Source organism: Oryctolagus cuniculus, chromosome 8 (assembly GCF_051225735.1).
Source record: "Oryctolagus cuniculus isolate XC-2025 breed Fujian yellow rabbit chromosome 8, ASM5122573v1, whole genome shotgun sequence".
In the NCBI taxonomy this organism is placed as follows: Eukaryota; Metazoa; Chordata; class Mammalia; order Lagomorpha; family Leporidae; genus Oryctolagus; species Oryctolagus cuniculus.
Window position 1 is genome coordinate 124,112,302 of NC_142874.1, and position 20,505 is coordinate 124,132,806.

The 20,505-nt window shown below is 38.9% G+C and overlaps 1 protein-coding gene across 5 annotated transcripts in view; it reads right to left on the reverse strand.

Moving 5' to 3' along the window:
- Window positions 1-1,825: 1,825 nt before the first annotated feature.
- The window catches only part of MOB1B (MOB kinase activator 1B), a 73,121-nt gene continuing 54,441 nt past the window's right edge, over window positions 1,826-20,505 (reverse strand). For 4 of the 5 annotated variants that reach the window (XM_008267766.5, XM_089302668.1, XM_089302666.1 and 1 more), the window contains exons 4-6: window positions 15,287-15,420; window positions 12,448-12,611; window positions 1,826-7,506 (exon numbers count right to left, since the gene is read on the reverse strand). In XM_008267766.5, coding sequence (XP_008265988.1) covers window positions 7,429-7,506; window positions 12,448-12,611; window positions 15,287-15,420 — 376 coding nt within the window. In that variant the 3' untranslated portion in view covers window positions 1,826-7,428. The remainder of the gene's footprint in view (window positions 7,507-12,447; window positions 12,612-15,286; window positions 15,421-20,505) is intronic. The other variant, XM_070048045.2, reaches the window with a different exon arrangement.

Below are 20,505 nucleotides of genomic sequence, written 5' to 3' on the forward strand. Positions count from 1 at the left end.
GAAACTACTTTCAATTTTCTGAGCTTTTCATTTGAAACTGTAGACCAGACATGGTACTCAGTATCCAGCCAGACATGAGCATGCGACCATCTTGACCTGTCCTTGCCAGAAATGTTCAATTTGGGGATACTTTTTCTCCTGTGGATATTCTGGTATAACTAAAGAATAAGTCAGGATCCTGACTGACAACAAATCTTATTAAGAAAACTAACCAATTCAGAAAGTGAAGGCAAAGGCAGAAAATGTTAGGAGGTCCTGAACATTGGTAAGTAATAATTATATAGTCCATGCATTTGTCTATACCAACCCAAGTGTAAAATTTCATTTATCAATTTGATTAGTTGTAAATTTCCTCCTGAAACCCTCTTTATTGCATAGAAAATAGGAATGCAGAAGCCATCATAAAAACAAGACTGGGAAATCAGGGTGCCAACAATTTTGGAAATGTGAAAGCAAAGTAACCCACTAGCAGAGCACAGGAACCATCAGACACATAGAGCTTAGCAAAATAGTTGTTTGCATGCTTGTAAAGGTGAACTTAGGACATCAAGACAATGTATTTAAAACAGGAGCATGTTAAACATGGTTAACCCTTAAAGGAATAACTATTTAGAATTATGTGTTTTGTGTTGCCAAAATACATCATTCTAGATAATTCTGTATAAGGAAGTAACAATTTGCATTTAGTACAATAGAGATATATGAAGCTAATTATCAAACTGTGATTGATTTCATCATGTGTGTTTATGAGGAAGCTTCAGAAAGTTCATGGAAAATGCACATTATCTTTTAATTCTATTTTTTCTCAGAAATTTTTTGAAGCCTCCTTGTGTATTTTTACACACAAATGTTTTATAGATATTTGCAGAATAACAGGTGTTTTTAAAGCCTGCATAGTCCACATCAGTGTGAACCAGCATTGTGACTCATCTTTTTATATCATTAGGGACTTTAGGCAACTATAGACAGTACCATCAAAATATTCTCAACTTCAAGATCCAAACAAAAGCCTCTGATAAAAACATCTCTAAATAATGATTTTCTAAGAATCTCTAAAATACTTATTTTCTTTTGGAATTGACATTAGGGCAAGTGATTTTCCAATATTGTTTAATATTCCTTAATGATTTATACTGAAGACAAAATATTAGATAAAAGCAAGCTGGAAAGGTCAATAAAGAACTCATTATTCCAATAAATATTCTCATTCTAGTAGTTTACATTAAAGAAAACAAACACAAACATTGGTTTCAAGTGCAGGCATATTAGGGTTTTTAAACTATTCCAATGACTTGTATAACTTGTGAATTTTGGTTTTCTAGTAGGTAAGACTCAGATATTAACTTTCAGGGTCATGAACATTACATAAAATAATGCCCAAAACATTCAAAATGTTCAATATACTCTATATACCAATATTGCCCTGGGAATGTGTTTAGTGTGAGAGTACCTACAATAAAAAGAAACCATCACTGGGGCCGGTGCTGTGGTGCAGTGGGTTAATGCCCTGACCTGAAGCACCAGCATCCCATATGGGCGTCAGTTTGAGACCTGGCTGCTCCACTTCCAATCCAGCTCTCTGCTATGGCCTGGGAAAGCAGTGGAAGATGGCCCAAGTCCTTGGGCCCCTGCACCCGCCTGGGAGACCAGGAGGAAGCGCTTGGCTCCTGGTTGCAGATCGGCGCAGCTCCGGCCATTGCAGCCTATTAGGGAGTGAACCATCAGATGGAAGACACTCTCTCTCTCTCTCTCTCTCTCTCCTCTCTCTGTGTAACTTTGATTTTCAAATAAATAGATCCTAAAAAAAAAAAAGTCATCCAAAGGATTCATGGCCAAACATAATGATTTATTAATTTTTTTATAAACATTCAATTTCTTCCTTAAAAAAACTTATAATTTAAATATCCCATCACATACAAGTCTGTATACATTATTTACATCTTTCAAATAAAACATATTACAAATTTTCTGACATTCGGTATGCCCTTTAAAACAAAAATGATGAAGCAAATTCTGATCATTAGCAACTACAACCTGCATAATCTTGGCACAGTTTACAATATAGCGCCCATATTCCATATTTTAGACCATTTTTCCCCTTCCAGCTACTTAACTATAGAGACAAACTGTCCCTCTCCACTAGAGTGTGATCCCTGTATCGATGCAGTCTCTTAAACACTAGCACAGTGTGAATGCTGCCTTTATGCTTCCATCCCCTGGCATTGGCAGTATTCCTCTTCTTTTGTCTTCACACTTTAAGTATTCTCTTGTGTACTGTATTCTCTCAGTCTAGATTTCTTGACACTGTTCCTATTGGTAATTTAAAGTAATAATTTAAATATGTAGGAAAAGTTCAAATAGAACAAAGTGTTCCCTACAAGATTAGTGCCCTCACCACCCTGCTTAAACATGTACAAAAATAACAAATACAATTTAGTGGCTGTAAAAAACTATTTTCCCTAAAAATAGTCATTTCTGCAGAACAATTTAAGGAGAAAAATGTTGTTAAAATGAAAATGCACTCATTTATTTTTACAATCTGCACAATTAAGTGTTTCTGAAACAAAAATGAAAACTGTGCAAAATTGTAAGAAACATCTACCTGTAAGAATTTAATATTAATAATATATGAAATAAAATTAAATATTAATAAAGTTTTACTTTATATCACGAATAATCTCAGCTTCAGTGACATAACTTAAAAAAAGCTATCAACTGAAACCTGTGTATTGACACTAAGTACTTTTGAATCACTAACAAAGAAAACTTAGAGGAATCAACCTGCTTTGCTTGAAATGTGTCTGTGTGTATGTACCTGCATACCTTGTGTTTGTGACATGGAGGATAAGGAGTCAAGAAAAGAGCTACAAAAGGCCAGTGATTTTACTATCTTTAGAACTGTAGTACAAAGTTATCTATTGTATTATACTATGTGCAGAAAAAAATGTACATTACATTTGCAAAACTGAGAGTACCCAGTATTTTAACCTGTTTTGTCAAATGTAAATTAGTTCAACTACAAGTGGCAGACATACAGCGCAGTTTTATAATAAATTATTCTGTGATTAGCTTATTAGGAAATTCATAAAATTCAAATCATCTACAGTCAGAATTGTTACATCTTCAAATTAAAATTTTCCAGCATATCTTGAAATAGCTTTACCTCTAAACATTTATTATCTCATACACAACTAAGTTGATAGCTGAACAAGTGATTCCTATGCTAAATCTTAACATCAGGACAAAATTCTTGGCATTTAAATTATTTTGGGAGTGGTCCTTAAAGTATAGATCTGTGTTTCTAAGAATTGATATAGTCTTTATTATACCAGATAAGTTTCAAAAAGACATAAGTTTTCATAGTACAAAGTCACATTTCCAAATTACAAATATACTTCTGGTCCCACATCTTTTCAAAGGACATTCAGAAACTTAAAGTTATAAATGATACATAAAATGACTATACAATTTTAAACATTTTGTGATATGTAAGCTTAAAACTCAGCATAACATATAAAACATTCCGATTTCTTTGCATTACAGTCTTTAATAAAGTAAAATTGTTTACTCAAATAAAACATGCTTTAAAAAAAATCCTGGAAGTGAAATCTTTTATTTCCTTAACTTACTTCTATCTTAAATATTGGATCCATTTTCCACATTAGACAATCAGAACTACTATTCTGTAGTAATCAATATAAAATTCAAAAGTTTTCAGGATAAGTAATAAAACACAGAAAACAAGTTCTGGAGAAAAACAGTGGTTTTTAAAAATTATTTAATTGTAATTAGATTGAATTTTTTTTTAAAGTAAAACCTACACTTGTAAATGATATTGTCCACTTCAAAACAGTGATGTCAGAAAACTATTGCTTTATTCAATTATGTGATCAATACTTAACATATTGTTTTCTGCAGATTCAGAGACTATGGCACATTTTTTTCAATGTCCCTAATGGTGCAGTTCTCAGAGCAGAGCCAAATTATAGTTAGCTTGGGGATTAAGATAGGTCACTACTGAGCCACCAAGAAGCTTTTGGTACAACCAAAATGATGAAACTGATTTCCTTGCATAGTCACAAACTGATTTGCATGACATGTCTAAAACAAAGTTCCAAAAACATTGCACTTCTGTGATCAACCACTGATTATTTTTAACTCATCACAAAGCTATCAGCATACTTTCCTAGCACAGCTGGGATAAGTAGCGCTCCCACAGGAACCACTCCGAAGATCAACTCTCATGTGTATGTTGAGATACGACATATTCATTTTAAAAGAAAATTCTACAACTTAGTATTTGTAACTCACATATTCTACCATTTTATTGATTATCAAAACTTCTCTCAGAAAGGGTATAAAGGTGTAAAAGAAATCTGTCATTTTTCTATTTTCTCATAAGCAGGGAAAATGCTAATAAAATGGAATCTGGTGACTATATTTGTAAAATATAAATATCCACATCATCTCTACTGCCTAACAAGAGATTGTAGTGCTTCACCTATTCTGAGAAGCCAGAGAGAAACTCAGTCTGAGAGACATTATACATTAAACCTATCTTCCGTAGGGCCTACCTAATACATTTTATGCTGACCTTTTAGAAACTACAGATGACTAACAGGAAAGGCAGAATGAGATAGTAATTAAGACAAATTGACCTCCAAAGCCACCAGCTAACTAACACATGCTTACTCTTTTAATGTAATCTAATGCTATGATTTTTATAGGAATGGAATAATCAAGTCAGTAAATGAAAGCTAGTAGCACCGTCTACTGCTAACTAAAAAGATTTCCACTGTGTTACTCATGTCTCTTCAATACTGCTACTCCATCATTTAAAATAATTACTAAAACTTGTTTCATGTTAACTTAACCAAGCATCATGAGTGACAGTAATACTATGTTAATTTACTACTGTATATTTTACAGGATGCTTTTATCAAAGAAAGTTTTATATCTTATGTATAAAGAGTAGAAAGGAAAATATCTGGGTTATTTACAAATTAAATTAAAAGATCTGAAGAGAATCCAATCAACATTTAAAAGCATGCTCCGCTGAAAAAACAAGCTTTAATTCTTATTTTATAAAGGGCATCTTACTTTCACAGGAACCAAACTAAAATAGCTTCCTATTAAAAGTTCATTCTCATATGCTTTGTGTTTCCTTATTGCTAGCCATGTAACACCACTGACAATGCCAGGCCTCTCCCTAGGAGAACTTCTATACTTTGTTACCATATATACACATACATACCTCCTCATTCCCAAGAACTCTGATTAAATAACCAGAAGCAGGCACCTGAGATTCTGGCACAGTGAAAACTAACTCCTATCTACACATACTGGGAAAGTATATCCTACTATTGAACAATTTAAAAGAAACATTTTCCTATTTTTACAGTGTACTAACGAATAAGGCTAAAAAGAGCAAGAACAATTTTTGACTTGGCTTTTGCAATTCCTAGTTTACTAGGTCTGTATGAAGTCAATGCATTTGGAAGATTATTTGAGTAATCATATTGTTTCATGTTCCTAAATAGATGGTACTCAAAACCACTTGACACTAAATTTCATTTCTGAATCAATCCACAGTTGTTGATATTGTCTATCTGGATACTAAAAGATTTAAGGATATCAGCTAGCTCTCCCTGCAGTTTATGAAAAAGAATTATCAGTAAATATCCAAAATATTCGCTTCTGCCAGGCTCTCTTGTTATTTCTACTGTTGCTATTTGGCAAGCAGTTGCTACAAATGAAATGGAGTAAAAGGCAGTTCCTAGTGACCATAACTTTAATGGCATTAAATTTTATCACTGATCTGTTAATGATAAAAAAAACTGATCTCATTTTATATTTTTTCTACTAAGTATTTGTATCTATGATTGCAGAGCAAGCATTTCTATTCTACAAGGAAAAAAGGCAATGTTTCTAACTGAAAGAAGGACATATATTTCTAACTGAAGGGAGGAAGTTTGCTATAAATGACAAAATTAAAACTAGATGTCAGAAAAGGCTATTTCTCAAGAATAAAATGAGAGAAAAATTAGTATTTATTCTAAAAATGAGGTTTCTAGATTTGTTATTTATGGTAATAATTCACTATAAAGATACAGCATTTTCATTGTTTGATATCACTGCAAAGAAAAAGATTTCCTCTCACAGTGGAAAAATCAGAAGTCAGAATGCTTCAAACTGGGCCTATAATAAGCAAAAAAGGTACTGTATCATTTTAAAATGATAAGCAAACACCAGCTCCATTCACTGAATGGAAATGCTAAAAAGTCATCAATTTACCCCATCTTTAAATTATAAGCTTAATGTCTGTACTTAAAATTAGTAATTTATTTGTAACTTCTCATGGAAGTTGATTCCTAACAGGAAGTCTCTAAGACGGTTTATACATACTTTTTAAAAATCTTCACACCATTCTTTTTTTTCAAGGGCTTAAGCCAGGACTTACAGAACTTGACTCCCCATACTTAATCCCATCCCTAACTCCCTAGAAAACTAACCACCCCCTAAACACATACACACCCCATCCCCTCCTATTCAGAGTAGAAGGAGATTCTGCAGACTTATGGCTCATTTGGCAATTGCTAAGAAACCTCACAGTTCAGCATCACCTCTGAAGATGGCAATCTTACTTATAACCTGAATTTTTACACCTACAGTGCAGTAGAAAGAAGCCAAAATGCAATAGATATTACATTTCAACATCCTCAAGTTTCAATATCACAGATATCAACAGATGGAAAAAGACCTGCTTGCAGAACTTTAAATATTTGTTGAACAGACTCTATTACTGTCAATATAAAAAATAATTAAGAAATATTAATTTTTTATGTTCTACATGCACACCTTTACAAATTATGTTTCTTCAATGTAGTAAAAGCTGGAGATCACCAATTTACATAAACTATGGCTTTTATCATGAATATTTTACAGCATGCACAGAAAGTGCCCTGGGTAGTAATCTTATATTGTTTCAAGCCCTGTTCAGTTCTATGTCTGTGCTTTGCACCTCAGAAGTGAGCCTGACAAGGCACTTAAAAACAAGTCTTTTGGGGACTTCAAAAATGGGCCACAATTTACATAAGACAGAACCCCATCTACCAGCAGTTCAATCAATAAGCTTTTTCTTTCAGCACACAGTATTATAACATATTTCCCAAATAATCAAAACTAAGTTTAAAAAAAAAAAACTATACAACTAAGACAAAATTTACCCCCATCAGAAGTATAGAGAGTGGCTCTTGGCATCCTCTAGCAATAGAATATGGTTTCATATATTCAGAATAAAGAACCAGGAATGCAAAGCCACCCAAACCTAAGACGGAAACAACAAAGATAAAAACAAAACATAACCAAGATCCAAATATACTCCACACATCTTCATTTGAGGAACAATCTGCATAGCTTTGCATCCTTTTATCTATCCTTTGAGGTGAGTTTTTCAATCAGTTCTTGGAGTGGTGCAAGTTCTCTTCTGTCAATAAGGTTGAATTCCTATGCATGATTTAAAAAAAAAAAAGCAGCAAAAATAGTAAAACATTTGCACTTCATTCCAAAGCAAAGTACCATTATCATTTGTTGGAAATTAGCTTTTGAAGTAAAAGAAGTAGATTTGATTTTTTTTTCTATTCACTAGTTCTGTGTCTTAGACAAATCACTTAACCAATCTTGATGTTTTCTTTTCAAAATTTTATTTTATTTATATTTGAACGACAAAGTTACAGGGAGTTAGAGAGAGAGAGAGAGATCTTCCATCTGCTGGTTTACTCCCCAAATGGCTGCAATGGCTGGAGCTAAGCCAATTGGAAGCCAGTAGCCAGGCACTTCTTCTGGGTCTCTCACATGGGTTCAGGGGCCCAAGGACTTGGCTGTCCTCCCAGGCACATTAGCAGGGAGCTGGATCAGAAGTGGAACAGCCGGGACTAGAATCGGTGCCCATATCAGATGCTGGTGCTGCAGGCTGGGGCTTTAACCTGCTGCACCCCAGCGCCAGCCCCTTGATGTTTTTTGTTTGTTTGTCTGTTTGGTTTTTTTTGACAGGCAGAGTGGACAGTGAGAGAGACAGACAGAGAGAAAGGTCTTCCTTTTGCCGTTGGTTCACCCTCCAATGGCCGCCGTGGCCGGGGCGCTGTGGCCGGCGCACCGCGCTGATCCGATGGCAGGAGCCAGGAGCCAGGTGCTTTTCCTGGTCTCTCATGGGGTGCAGGCCCCTTGATGTTTTTATAACATCTGTAATATTATGAAAAATACCCTGACCTCATAAAACTATCGGGAGACTAAATGTGATAATGAATATTAAAAAATCTATGTAAACCCTGGGAAAAACTAACACTCAATAATTGGGAGTTTCTGCTTCCTGGTGAAAGGAATAACCAGTATACCACTTAAATATGTATATAGTCAACCAATTAGGGATCAAAAACTCTAGCATCACAGGCAAATTTAAGCATATATGATAGTAAAACCCTGGTTGTAAACCTGTGTATCTGCAGGCCAGCCTAAGATGTGACCTGAAAATAACATGAATAAGGTAGAGTCTACAAATCATAAAATCCTGTAAAGAACAAATGAAAAAGCCTGGATTTAACTTAGGCTTCTTTAGAAGCTCCACTCCCTATCATTCGAAAATTCACTTTGGAACAGATTTTCCCTCAACTATAAATTATAAGGCTAATAAATGGAAGCTGCTATACTTTCAATATTCTGTTATGATGAGGCCTTTTCAGTTCTCAATTTAACTTCCTTTGTTAGCATCTGTCAGGTGCTACATACAATAATTAACGGGAAGAAGCACTAGGAGGTATTCAATTGCAGGCTTACTTCTAAGATTGGTGGTGTCTGGGCCAAGAACACAGATACATAGCACATGACTAAATTATTAAAATTTTACATTAAGCTAATATGTTATGAAATTAACCATATTCTATTCTCCTACCTTTACAAATATAACTTCACAGTGACCAGGAAAGCAGATTCATATTTATAATTCTGAAGACTCCTAAGGATTCTGCACTTATAAAGTTATGACACTCTCTATGTATCTATGTATCTATGACTAGTGACTAACTGAAAGGACATAGAGTTCTAACTGAAAGATTTGCCATAAATGACAAAATTAAAACTAGAAGTCAGAAAAGGTTATTTCTCAAGAATAAAATGAGAGAAAAATTAGTATTTATTCTATAAACAAGGTTTCTAGACTTATTACCATAAGTAATAATTCACTATAAAGACAGCATTTTCATTGTTTGACATTACTGCAAAGAAAAAGATTTCCCCTCACAGGGGAAAAATCAGAAGTCAGAATGCTTCAAGTTGGGTCTATAATAAGTAAAGAAGGCACTGTATCATTTTAAAATGATAAGCAAACACCAGCCCCATTCACTGAAGGGAAGGACACTAGTCATATAGTGCACTGGTATGGCACTAGTGACCCAGGTCCCAACCCTCCAGAAACCCCCTGCTGTTCTAGCCTCCCTGCACCTCAAAGGGCTGCGTGCACATGAGTGTAGGCACACTTGCTGACACACATGGGAAATGTTCACATGCCCTCATGAACAGCAAGCACCCTTTTGGCTATCCTCAGGTATGTCCTCAAAGGAATGGATGCACAGAAAAGATTCATGGAGATGCTGAAAATGCAGCTGGGAACATGTGGGCAGAGAATTCTGAGATCTCAAATGCCCAAGCATAAACCAGAAGAATGGGTAGGTATGTTACTAGCTGCATGGATCCCTTAAGGTCATGGTGGGGAGTGCAGCCAAAGCAGAGACAGAATAACAGTCTAAAATTGTGGGATCTGGGGCAGATGTTCATTGTACTCAATCTAAGGGTGATCCTATATAACTTATAGAACTACATTTAAGAAACCCAGTGTCCCCAGAGGTAAATTAGATAAGATTTGATAAATGTTCTGTGTCAATCCCCTACTAATAGCTAGCAGCTGGAAAACACAGTGTACTTTAAGATTACAAAGTAAAACCAAGCTTTTTGAGGGAGAAAATACTCTTCCGAACCACAGAATCCTGAACTTTCGTTTGTTTGTTTTTGACAGGCAGAGTTAGACAGTGAGAGAGAGAGAGAGAGACAGAGAGAAAGGTCTTCCTTCCATTGGTTCACCCTCCAAATGGCCACTATGACCGGTGTGCCACTGTGCCGATCCAAAGCCAGGAGCCAGGTACTTCCTCCTGGTCTCCCATGCGGGTGCAGGGCCCAAGCACTTGGGCCATCCTCCACTGCCTTCCTGGGCCACAGCAGAGAGCTGGACTGGAAAAGGGGCAACCAAAACAGAATTCGGTGCCCCAACCAGGACTAGAACCCGGGGTACTGGCACCGCAGGCGGAGGATTAGCCAAGCAAGCTGCAGCGCTGGCCCAGAATCCTGAACTTTAGCAATCATGTTCTGCCTAAACCAAAGCACAGCTACAAACTTTACAAAGTTCTGTTTGTTTCTCTTGGTCTGCAAATGAGATATCATATTAAGTGTTTACAGAAACAGTTCTGGCAAGTTACAACCTCCTCAAATGCATTTATATAGGCAAGACTGAAACTTAAAATATATGTATGCCTTCAGACTGAGAGTGTGTATAGAGGGAAAATGGACATATTTTTTCTTTAGTGAAGAAGAGAAGTGAACAAGTATTTACAGACACACTTGAATGTTAGAAAAACAACATGAAATCAGGCCTTGGGCTTCTCCAGACCACCATCTCCCTCTCTTAACCACTAGGAAAAAAGTAAATAAATCTTGTCCACTTCTACCTCTTTTCCACCTTTGCCTGTTACTTCTCTAATTATGACAGAGTGAGAGAAGACTCATGGCCCCTAGTCTATATTTTTTCTTTTCTTTTCTTTTCATTTCTTTTCTTTTCTTTTCTTTTCTTTTTTTGACAGGCAGAGTGGACAGTGAGAGAGAGACAGACAGAGAGAAAGGTCTTCCTTTGCCGCTGGTTCACCCTCCAATGGCCGCCGCGGGCCGGCGCACTGCGGCCGGCGCACCACGCTGATTGGAAGCCAGGAGCCAGGTGCTTTTCCTGGTCTCCCATGTGGGTGCAGGTCCCAAGCACTTGGGCCACAGCAGAGAGCTGGTCTGGAAGAGGGGCAACCGGGACAGAATCCAGCGCCCCGACCGGGACTAGACCCAGTGTGCTGGCGCCGCAGGCAGAGGATTAGCCTATAGAGCTGTGGCGCCGGCCCCCCCTAGTCTGTATTTCTAATGTCAGCTCATTGCAGACTAAATATAGGGGAGGTCAACTAGGAAGTCAGATCAAGCACTAATAGATCTCTGGAACAAAAAATACCCTTTGCAATATATTTCTAATATATTTCTCCCTCAGACATATTTAGAATATTATTTTTTTTTTGATAGGCAGAGTTAAACAGTGAGAGAGAAAGAGACAGACAGAGAGAAAGGTCTTCCTTTCCTTCCCTTCACCCCACAAATAGCCACTGTGGCCGGCGCGCTGGGCTGATCTGAAGCCAGGAGCCAGGTACTTCCTCCTGGTCTCCCATGCGAGTGCAGGGCCCAAACACTTGGGCCATCCTTCAGTGCCTTCCCAAGCCACAGCAGAGAGCTGGCCTGGAAGATAAGCAACCGGGACAGAATCCGGCGCCCCAACCAGGACTAGAACCCAGGGTGTTGGCACCACAGGCGGAGGATTAGCCAAGTGAGCTGTGGCGCTGGCCTAGAATATGATTTTTAAAAGGACATGGGCAAGCATTTGGTGGTTAATTTGCTAGCTGGAACCATCACATTGCATATCAGAGTGCTTAGGTTTGAGTTGCAGTTCCTTTCCTAATTCAAGTTTCCTGCATACCCTAAGAGGCAGCTCTGATGGCTCAAGTAGCTGGGTTCACAATACCCATGTGGCAAACCTAGATTTGAGTTTCCAGTTCCTAGCTTCAACCTAGCCCAGCCCCAGCTTTCGCAGGCATTTGGGGAATGAAGTAGCAGATGGGAGCTCTCTTTGTCACTCAAAGATATAAAATAAATAAGGAGACAAAAGATATGACATCCAAAGCCCATTTCCTTGTTCAGGAGCCACTAATAAACAGCAAGGCTTGAAAGGAGAAGAAGGTTAAAGGGAGTGTGAGGAATGATGAAATGATTAAAAAACCAAGTAATATATATGTCATGCATTCAATAAATAATCTGCCCAACTGTTAAAGGTTCCTTACTGAGCCCCTCCATTATGGCCTGTTCACTAAAGCAAATATAAGGCAACTTCTCTTGGATCTATTTTAGACTTACTGTCATCAACTTGGAGGCTAATGAAATTCAGAAACAAAAGGCCAGTGCTTACCATAATGGAAAGTTTGGAACAGGATGCAGATTATAGAGATGTGGCAAATTATACACTGTGGAAGTAGTGTTCACCGTGTAAGTCAGAAGATAAATGCTTACACTAGGCACCAAAACCCTCCTAATCCAACCTACCTGAACAAAAAAAATAAAGTGCTTGAAAGATGTATTGAGATGAGCTTCCTCCTGCAGCTGGATCACAGGGTCAAAGTGCTGATGATAAATGTGAGCATAAACCCTGAAGAGGCGTTTGAGGATAGTTTTCGCCACAGACATGAAATTCTTCGGAAATGGGACACCTAGTAAAGAGATAAACAACCCCCATTCTATTAACAAGAAATGAGAAAAAGGCAGTATGAGTTTGTAAGCAAAGTGAAAAATAAATTACTAAGACGAAGCACAAAAAAAGTAGTATTTATGAAGTTCGCATACCCATTTTACATTTCAGAAGTCCTCAATATTCCATGAAAATGAGCTTCAAAGCTTCTAAGGAGTAAGAACTAGTCTTCATTAGGGCCCATTATGCTTCTAACATATCATTACTTTACTAAAATGAAACAAAAAACTCCGGGGATGGTAGTGGAGCTAACAAAACGCACACTCAAATCTCTAACATCAAGTCCCAGTACAAATATGTGATAAATAAAAATCATGCATTAACCCTGTTTAAAATGATTTCCTTACTACTTCAGGTCTACATGTGTCCTGAAATTAGCTTCAATCTCTGCTCAATTAGGCTCACTGTTTTTGTGCATTGGAGCACTTTTACATCTTTAAACAAATGCAGCATCCCTGTGGAGAAAAGGAAATCCTCGTACACTGCTGGTAGGAAAGTAGATTGTTGCAGCCATTAATGGAAATAGTATGGTGTTCCTAAAGACAGTAAAAATAGAATCACCATATTACTCATCAGTCCCACTTCTGCATGTATACCCAAAGGAAATGAAATCACCACTCCTATGTTTTTTGCAGTATTATTCATAATAGCCAAGATATGGGAGGGAGGAAGAAGGGTAGGAGTGGGGGTAGGAGGACAGGTAGGGTGGGAAGAATCACTATGTTTCTAAATTTCTATTTATGAAATGTATTAAGTTTGTATACTATAATGTTTCCGGGTTAAAAAAAAAAAAATGGGAACAACCTAGGTGTCCATCAACCAATGAATGAATAAAGAAACTAAGATGGGGCCTGTGCTATGGCACAGCAGGTTAAAGTCCCAGCCTGAAGTGCCAGCATCTGATATGAGTGCCAGTTCTAGTCCCAGCTGCTCCACTTCTGATCCAGCTTTCTACTAATGCACCTAGGAGAGCAGCAGAGGATGGCCCAAGTCCTTGGGGCCCTGAACCCATGTAGGAGACCCAGAAGAAGCTGCTGGCTACTGGCTTCAGATCAGCTCAGCTCCAGCCTTTGTAGCCATTTGGGAAGTGAACCATTGAATGAACACCTCTCCCTCTCTCTCTCTCTCCCTCTCTATCTCCTCTCTCTCTCTGTGTATGTGTGTGTACTTCTCTCTGTAACTCTTTCAAATAAATAAAGTGAAATCTAAAAAAAAGAAAAAAAAGAAACAAAGAAGCCAAAACACACGGAAATACTATTCAGGCTTTAAAAAGGAGATCCCGCTATTTGCCACTGCATGGACTTTGTAAAAATGTAAGCCAGAAACAAAATGAAAAATACTGCATGTTCTCATTTATATTTGGAATCTTAAAAAGAGAAAAAAATCAAATATGCAGAGATGGAGAACAGAAAAGTTATTATTGGGGAAACCTGACTTAGACCTATATAGTATTTAATTACTAGTAATTTCCTGCTTTTGACAAGTTATGATATCAAAATAAAACCAAAATCTTGGGGCTGGCGCTGTGGTACAGCTAATTAACATCTTGGCCTGAAGTGCCAGCATCCCATATGGGCACCAGTTCGAGTCCCAGCTACTCCACTTCTGATCCAGCTCTCTGCTATGGCCTGGGAAAGCAGAAGATGGTCCAAGTCCTTGGGCCCCTGCACCCACCTGGGAGACCCGGAATAAACTCCTGATTCCTGGCTTCAGATCGGCACAGCTCCAGCCATTGTGGCCATTTGGGGAGTGAACCATCAGATGGAAGACCTCTCTCTCTTTCTCTCTGCCTCTCCTCTCTCTCTGTAACTCTGACTTTCAAATAAATAAATAAATATTTTTTAAAAAAACTCTCTCTTTAGCGTAAGTACAATGTACAACTGGATACAATCCATGTAAGTTTTTCCCAAAATATAAAATACACATGATCGTATTGGATATTACTAGTTGCCTACTCAACACCCATTCTCTTTTTCTATAACATAACTCAGATTTTGCTATTATCCTAGATACACTCATTTTCTCATTGTGTAAAATTACAGAGAAGTGATCTCAATGTTCATGATAAATTTGGTATGAAAAAGGATAGTTTTAATGCATAAGATTAGAAATATTTTGACAGGTATGGTACCTAGTATGGTTTCCAGAACAGGAATAAGCCTCCACCTAGAAATTTTTACTGAAAAGGTTAGCTCAGTGTTTATAACTATAAAACAAAGTAAAACATAACAATAAAAACAAAAATCCCTGCTTTATTATTGAAAATAAATTTAGTGATATTTTAATCTAGAATATCACCAAAAACTTAACAAATATTTTTATAATATATATAATTTTATATATGAAATTATATATTTATATATAATTTATAATGTATTGTTTATATTTATAATTTTATAATATGTTTTATAATATAATAACATATTAAGGAGAATAAAATCAATTCACACAGGATAGCTTGTTGATTTTAACTCTCGATTAAACAACTGTGTCTCTTCCTGGGAGCTATATACATACATACACCAATACAACACCACAGAACTCTTCCAAGTATATAGGGTGGGAAGGACAACAATTCTAGAAACGTGTATTATTACATAATTAATAATGGATCCCAATTACATAAAATAATTATACCAATTTTTGATGGAAATAATGTCTCATCATCCAACTGGTCCTGAACCCAGGTCATCAGATAATCAATATACTTTGGTGCAGAGCACTTGATAGGCTTCTTTATGTTTGTTCCATCAGCCCAGTGATACTCATATCTGTATTGGAGAGATAAAAATGCACAGAATATCATTATATACTTCTAGATGGTTATGATACTATGATACACTTGTATATATTTTGGTTTTCATCCCCAGTTTCTGGCTCATAACTCCCTTCTCAAGGCAGACTACAAAAATGAGAATCTCTCTTCCCCAAGGCAGGTCATAGAAATTCGAATCTTCTCCCACCTTTCTGTCTTAGAACTGGCCACAGAGAAATTCTCTGACCTACCCTTGTCCAACTGTAGGTCACAAAACCCTCCTCATTTAGAGGGGCCCTGCCTCATACCCTTGGGGTAGGAAGGCTTCACACAGAGACCAAGAACGCTGAGTTAGGCCATGCTGGGTTTCTCTACACATTCTACTATCAATCATATCTTTGCAATTAAATTCAAAAAACTCAAAAGGATGGAGTTCAAAAAGCTTCCAGATAGCTGACTGGAGATACCTGGAGCATGCCCTAGGAAGCCTTGGAAGGCACAGAATCTGCACATCTCTTCCCCCTTACCTGATACCTATGCCTCTCTTCACCTGTATCTTTTGAAATATCCTTTATAACAAACCAGTAAATCTAAGGGTTTCCCTGAGTTCTGAAAGCCACCCATGTAAATTAATCAAACCTGAGGCAATGGTATAGGAATCCTGATTTATACTCAGTCAAAAGCAGAGGTAAGGGGCTGGTGTTGTGGTGTAGTGGGTAAAGCTGCTGCCTGCAGTGCCGACATCCTGTATGAGCACCGGTTCAAGTCCCAGCTGCACCACTTCTAATCCAGCTCTCTGCTATGGCCTGGGAAAGCAGTGGAAGATGGCCCAAGTCCTTGGGCCCCTGCACCCGCATTGGAGACCCAGAAGAAGCTCCTGGATCCTGGCTTTGGATCGGCACAGCTCTGGCAATTGCAGCCATCTGGGAGAGATCTCTCTCTCTCTCTCTCTCTCTCTCTCTTAATCTCTCTCTTTTTCTCTCTCTGCCTCTGCCTCTGCCTCTCTGTAACTCTACCTTTCAAATAAAATGAATAAATCGTGAAGGAGGAAAAGGAAGGAAGGAAGGAAGGGAGGAAGGGAGGAAGGGAGGAAGGGGGGAAGGAGGGAAGGAGGGAAGGAGGGAAGGAGGGAAGGAGGGAAGGAAAAAGGCAGGGGTAAAGCAACCGGGGGCTTACAAATGGAATCTAAAGGGTAGCAGGGAGTCTTGGGGACTGAATCCTCAACAGCTGGATCTGACACTATCTCTAAGTAGACAGGGTCGGAGCTGACCTGGATTGGAGTATATCCAACTGGTGTCTATGGCAGAACTGCCTACCTGCTTGGTGTATGGGGAGAAAGCCCCCAACATCTGGTGTCAGAAGTGACCTGACTGCAAATGTATGCTGGAAAAACTGCATCTGACTGGTGTTTCCTGCTATATCCTTGGAATAGTGTACATACTTTTTTATATTATATATGTATTTAAAATGTATACAGATATTTTAAACAATCTGCTCCTTCAATAAAGATGCATTTTTAATTTGCTAGTGGACTTTCAAATTTTCACAATCCAAACTAAGCAGATCCTATATTCTCCATTGTTTTCCCTCTCATGTAGTAGAACCACACACTGCTACAGTAGAGAAACTGGCTTTCTTCCCAGATCTATGATGACTATCTTTGAGTCTTATAGTTGTTCTTCTTCCTTAGAAAACATTTCTTCTTATGCAGCACAATTCTCAAATTGAGACTTTGCACTTTGCACTAAGAGTCAAGAATGAAATAGAAGCTCTAAAGTGATGAAAAGGAGGATGATTCAATATTTGAGGACATTTGGCTGATGGGTTAAACACTCCAAAGAAAAGTGGCAGTGCTGGCGCTGTGGCACAGTAGGTTAATCCTCCGCCTGTGGTGTTGGCATCCCATATGGGTGCCGGTTCAAGTCCCGGCTGGTCCACTTCCAATCCAACTCTCTGCTATGGCCTGGGAAAGCAGTGGAAGATGGCCCAAGCACTTGGGCCCCTTCACCCACGTGGGAAATCCAGAAGAAGCTCCTGGCTCCCAGCTGCGGATCACCACAGCTCCAGCCACAGTGGCCATTTGGGGAATGAGTGGATGGAAGACCTCTCTCTCTGTCTTTCTCTTGGACTGTAATTCTACCTCTCATATAAATAAATAAAAATTTTTTTAAAAAGAAAGAAAATTGGCAACCCATCCTTTGTTTAATGGGCTTCTACCATGTGAGAGATACTGTGTCAACATCAGTCATTCACCAATGCACTACACAGCTGGTGTCATCACTTACAAAAGTGTTTGAACTTGATGGGTCTTATACTGAGAAATAAAATCACATAAATAGATGGATAGATATAGATTTAGATACAGGCACACACATACACATATATGTATTTTAATTCAAGGCAAAAAGAGAGAGAGCAAGCTCCCATCTACTGCCTCACTCCTCAAATGCCCACAATAGTTAGAAGTAGGCCAGGACAAAGCTGGGAGCCTGGAACTCAATCCAGATCTACCACATGGATGGCAGGGACACAAGTACTTAAGCATCATTTGCTGCCTCCTCAGGTGTGGGTTAGCAGGAAGCTGAAACTGGGAACAAAGCCAGGAGTCAAACTCAGGCACTCTGTGTTCAGGATGCAGGTGTCCCAACTGGCGGCTTAACCACTAGGCCAAACACTGGCCCCTAAGTTAATATTTTATTTTTATCTTTCTTTTCAAATGTTTATTTATTAATTTTCAACTACCTGAAAGGCCTAGTAACACAGAGAGAGAAAGAGACAGAGACAGAGAGAGATCCTCTATCTGCTGGTTTACTCCTCAAATGCTCACAACAGCTAGGGCTAAGCTAGGCTGAAACCAGGAGCCAGAACTCTGTCTAAATCTCCCATGTGGGTGGCAGAGGTCCAAGTACTTGAGCCATCATCTGCTGCCTCCCGAGATGCCATGAGCAAGAAGCTAGATTGGAAGTGGAGTAGCTAGGACTTGGATCAGCACTCCAATATGGAATACGAGTGTCCCAAGCCGTAGCTTAACCTGCTGCACCACCAGTCCCTTGTATTTAACTATTTAATTCCATTTTTCAAGGCCCCTCTTACATCTGCTGCTAAATATGTACAGCCATGACAACAACCACATCTACTTATGTCCAACAACAGGTAAAAGTCTAGATTTCTCCATAAAGAAGGGGTGGAATACATGGAAGAAAGGAAGGATGGAAGGAGGCACACATGCAGGCAGGAAGGCAGGAGTCTAGCTACAGCTTTAGTTACAGCTACACACCCACACACCAACATATAACTTGTGCACACACAGGAATAGATAGAAAACTGTAGCTTTCAAATAGTCACAGGAACTTGCTTTTGTAAAAGGTGGGCTATTTAATGTCCTCAATGCATAACTAAACATGAAACAGAAAAATTAAACACATCTATTCCCAGACGTTTTTTAAAAGCATCTATTCTCAGAAGTGATTATCAAAAATCTTAACAAAAATTAATTAGTACAAAAAGAAAATTTCATTTCAAAATGTGTACTTTTCCTTTAAGAAATTGTCCCAGAATAACAAGTAACAGAAATTCATACCATATCTTTGATGAAACTAGGAAACACCTGTGTCTCTGAACAACAGTATTAAAAAAAAGAAAAAGAGAGCTAACTCATGTAAGTTCAAACAGGGTGAAAAAGAACAAGAGGCACCTGCAACTACAAACCCAAAGTGAGGTCCACAGAGGCCTTTTCTCCAAAGCAAACACTGCAGAGGAGGGAAAACCTCAGAACATACCTCTCTGCAAGAAGGGATCTGTAAGGGGACTGAGAAGCACTGGATTCTGACTGACTTCTCTGCAGGCCAAAAAGAAGTGAAGGCTCACTTTTATGCCTTTTCTAGTGCGGTCTTCCTCTCTCTTCACTGAAAACTGCCAGCTCCTGATTTACCTCCTTCTGTGGTATTACCATACCTTTCCTTTTTTAAAAAAGATTTATTTATTTATTTGAAAGTCAGAGTTACATAGAGAGAGGAGAGGCAGAGCGACAGAGAGAGGTCTTCCATCTGCTGGTTCACTCCCCAGATGGCCAAAACAGCCGGAGCTGCGCCGATCCGAAACCAGGAGCCAGGAGCTTATTCCAGGTCTCCCATGTGGGTGCAGGGGCCCAAGGACTTGGGCCGTCTTTTACTGTTTTCCCAGGCTATAGCAAAGGGCTGGATAGGAAGAGGAGCAGTCGGAACTAGAACCAGTGCCCATATGGGATGCCAGGGCTTTAACCCACTGCGCCACAGCGCTGGCCCCACCATACTTTTCCTAAGCTTTTACACCTCTATGAGCACTGTGACCATCTGACCAAATTGTCTGAGTCCATGGCAACATATGGGACGATATTTTTGTGATGAATGTTTCTGTGTAAAGGCAAAACACACAAAAGGCCTTATAGCTAGTTAGTTCTAAATGAAGAATAGCTGCTATTGTTATTATTAACAGTAATAATAAAGGTTTCAAAAGTATATTGATCTGGCCGGTGCCGTGGCTCAATAGGCTAATCCTACGTCTTGCGGCGCCGGCACACCGGGTTCTAGTCCTGGTCGGGGCGCTGGATTCTGTACTGGTTGCCCCTCTTTCAGGCCAGCTCTCTGCTGTGGCCAGGGAGTGCAGTGGAGGATGGCCCAAGTGCTTGGGCCCTGCACCCACATGGGAGACAAGGAGAAGCACCTGGCTCCTGCCTTCGGATCAGGGTGGTACACTGGCTGCAGCGCGCCAGCCGCAGTGGCCATTGGAGGGTGAACCAATGGTAAAGGAAGACCTTTCTCTCTCTCTCTCTCTCTCTCACTGTCTACTCTGCCTGTTATTTAAAAGAAAAAAAAAAGTATATTGATCTAACCAACATTTATTGAGTGCTAACTAGGCAGCAGGCATTGTTCTTATACCAAAAAGAAGTTAAAGGGGGCCAGAGCTGTGGCACAGATGGTTAACACCCTGGCCTGAAGCGCCAGCATCTCATATGGACGCCGATTCTAGTCCCAGCTGCTCCACTTCCAATCCAGTTCTCTGCTATGGCCTGGGAAAGCAGCAGAGGATGGCCCAAGTCCTTGGGCCCCTGCACCCACATGAA